The sequence below is a fragment of the Limulus polyphemus genome, unplaced genomic scaffold (genome assembly GCF_000517525.1).
Source record: "Limulus polyphemus unplaced genomic scaffold, Limulus_polyphemus-2.1.2 Scaffold1240, whole genome shotgun sequence".
Lineage (NCBI taxonomy): Eukaryota > Metazoa > Arthropoda > Merostomata > Xiphosura > Limulidae > Limulus > Limulus polyphemus.
Window position 1 is genome coordinate 1 of NW_013666850.1, and position 2,640 is coordinate 2,640.

Genomic DNA, 2,640 nt, shown 5'->3' on the forward strand with positions numbered 1-2,640 from the left:
GTTTTGTATAAAATAAAATATGTCTTCAACTGAAATATCTGTCTTGGTATTGGCACACGAGTTTTGTATAAAATAAAACACGTCTTCAACTGAAATATCTGTCTTGGTATTGGCACACGAGTTTCGTATAAAATAAAACACGTCTTCAACTGAAATATCTGTCTTGGTATTGACACACGAGTTTCGTATAAAATAAAACACGTCTTCAACTGAAATATCCGTCTTGGTATTGGCACACGAGTTTCGTATAAAATAAAGCACGTCTTCAATTAAAACATCCCCGTATTTTTTTTAAACCTTCATCTAGCTTCTTATAGAGTTTTGGATTTGGTTTTTGAAGTTGAAGTGTGGAAACACTTTCTAGAAGACTTTAGCTTGTGATAAAAGTGGACCAAACTCACACTGCTTACCTGAGCGTTTTAGTTGTCTGCTCCATCAATGGGATCTTTCAGACAATGCCATTGGGCAATGGGTCGACGAGGGGAGGCTAGCATATCCATCCAGTGTCGTAGCTCTGTTCCTGAGGCGTTACATCCAAGAACCGCCTTTCCAATTGGTTCGGACGTTCCGATTCGATCATAGTCCACCACAGTAACGACCAAATTTACTTTCTATATGTTATACAGAGATCAATTTGATAACATGTTAGTATGTTGCCTTAATATTGTTATTTTCTACCCCTTGCTTACATTATACAACTGATGTATTTTTGAAATGAAATTCGCTAACATGTGTCATAAACAATATTATTTTTTATAGTATTACATTTAACTATCAAAACTAATATGATGTAAGTGCACCCACGATACAACCATGTAATGCATATGCAAATTAACTCCTTAACATTTTTTCGGAAGTGCCTCTATATGCTTTAGTTATTAAATTATTTCTTCCTTGAGGCTCAGTAGTAAGGTTATGGGCATATAAAAACAAAATTTGGGGCTAGGTCTCCGTGGTGGACATATCGGAGATAGCCCATTGTGAAAACTTGCATTAAGATATGACCAAACAAAATGAAGAATAAATATAATTTACATGAAACATTATTCTAAATTCTGTAAACAATTTTGCAATAGAGAAAAATAAAAAAAACGTAAAAAAGTGCTCCCACTTGATGTTATAAGGCTTAAGAAACCAACTAAAAAGTGCTCAAAATTTACCATTTCTGTCCTGTTTATGTGTGTTTCCAAGGCCCACACAAAAGCGCTCAAAATTAGTATTTATGCACTGTCTTCGTGTTTTTCCAAGGCTTAAGAACCACAAAAAAAATTGCTTTTAGCTCGTTATTTCAAGTATTTAAAAAAGTTATTAACTGTTGCATTACTTAATGAAAGCTTATTTCAGCACAAGATTCACAGAAATAAATAATAATAAGTTATTTATAAGATTGAAATCAAAATACAAATAAATCACCTGAATTTGCTCGAAAGGGATTTCGAAGGTGAAGGATTCGTTAAAATAGGGATTTAGCGTGCACTTCTTGATGCTTGTCTTTTTCTTCTTGATTCTTTTGGAATTCATCATGATAGCAATCTTCACATAGGGATCTGGAATATTTAAAAAAAAATGTACGAATAAGGCTGATTAACAGCTGTAGTTATTCAATTTAATATTCGTTTTAAATATTTACACAACCTGAACATTGTAAATTTACAAGTACAGGGTGGTTATAAAGTCAGCATGAGTATTCGAAACTGTCTTTAGGGCGACCCCTGTAACAATACGGTTGAAATATTCTGTGGACTCGCATAATGGATTCCGGAAGTTTCTGGAAATGCGTTAGGGGGCGCCAGTATAGCATTTGTTCAATGTTTCCAGCATCATGTTCGATTGTTTATTACATCCTGAACACCTCCCTACGAATCACCCGAGCCCCTGTAGAAATGACATCATTCAGTTGAGAAATGATTGCTGGATTATGGCAAGTACCCTCACAAACAGCAGTTCATTAGGAGTAAAGTCAAGGATAGTTAAAACTTATCAGAAGAGTTCTAAAATCAGTTTCGACACATTCGAGCGTCCTCTTCGTTCTCACACGTCGACTTCTGGTAGAAAAAATGGTCAAAATTGCCTACGTGACTCCATTTGTACCAGTTATTGTAGTTTTTCACTAAATGCTAAACACGATATTTTTTTGTTTTTCGAAGTCAGAGAATCATGATAAGTAGAAAGAGGTCAATAACTTTTCTTTACGCTAACATATGTGTCTGTGTTCTCAACTTACTGTCAGCGACATCCCACAGAACATTAAAAATTACTGATTTAGCATTATTTGCTTGCCTTAATTTTACTTATTGGTGAAACTGAGCTGTGTGATGACTATTCTACTAGAAAACTTGGTCATCACTGGTATGGAACGTTAGGGTTAGACATTTAGTGTTATTTGGTCCAGTTATCTGATTGTAGGTACTATTAACTTTCTATTAAATGTATTATTACAATTATAGAGGGCAGTAACTATAAAACATCATCAAAGGAAAAGTTACACTTTGTGTTTGAACGAGTAAAAGGGAATTATTCATGTTTTATTATTGTATCTGTGGCCAGTTTGTAAATTATTAAAAATTCTCTTACATTATTCTCTGTGCTCGCGACTCTAAAAGTTTGTTTGTTTGTTTTGAATTTCGCGCAAAGCTACAC

At 34.3% G+C, this 2,640-nt stretch overlaps 1 protein-coding gene across 2 annotated transcripts in view; it reads right to left on the bottom strand.

The window, feature by feature from the left end:
• Positions 1-408: 408 nt before the first annotated feature.
• LOC106462754 (synaptotagmin-1-like) overlaps positions 409-2,640 on the bottom strand; it is a 30,607-nt gene continuing 28,375 nt past the window's right edge. For both annotated transcript variants that reach the window (XM_013922705.2, XM_022390084.1), the window contains exons 8-9: positions 1,414-1,547; positions 409-611 (exon numbers count right to left, since the gene is read on the bottom strand). In XM_013922705.2, the coding sequence (XP_013778159.1) occupies positions 420-611; positions 1,414-1,547 (326 nt within the window). In that variant the 3' untranslated portion in view covers positions 409-419. The remainder of the gene's footprint in view (positions 612-1,413; positions 1,548-2,640) is intronic.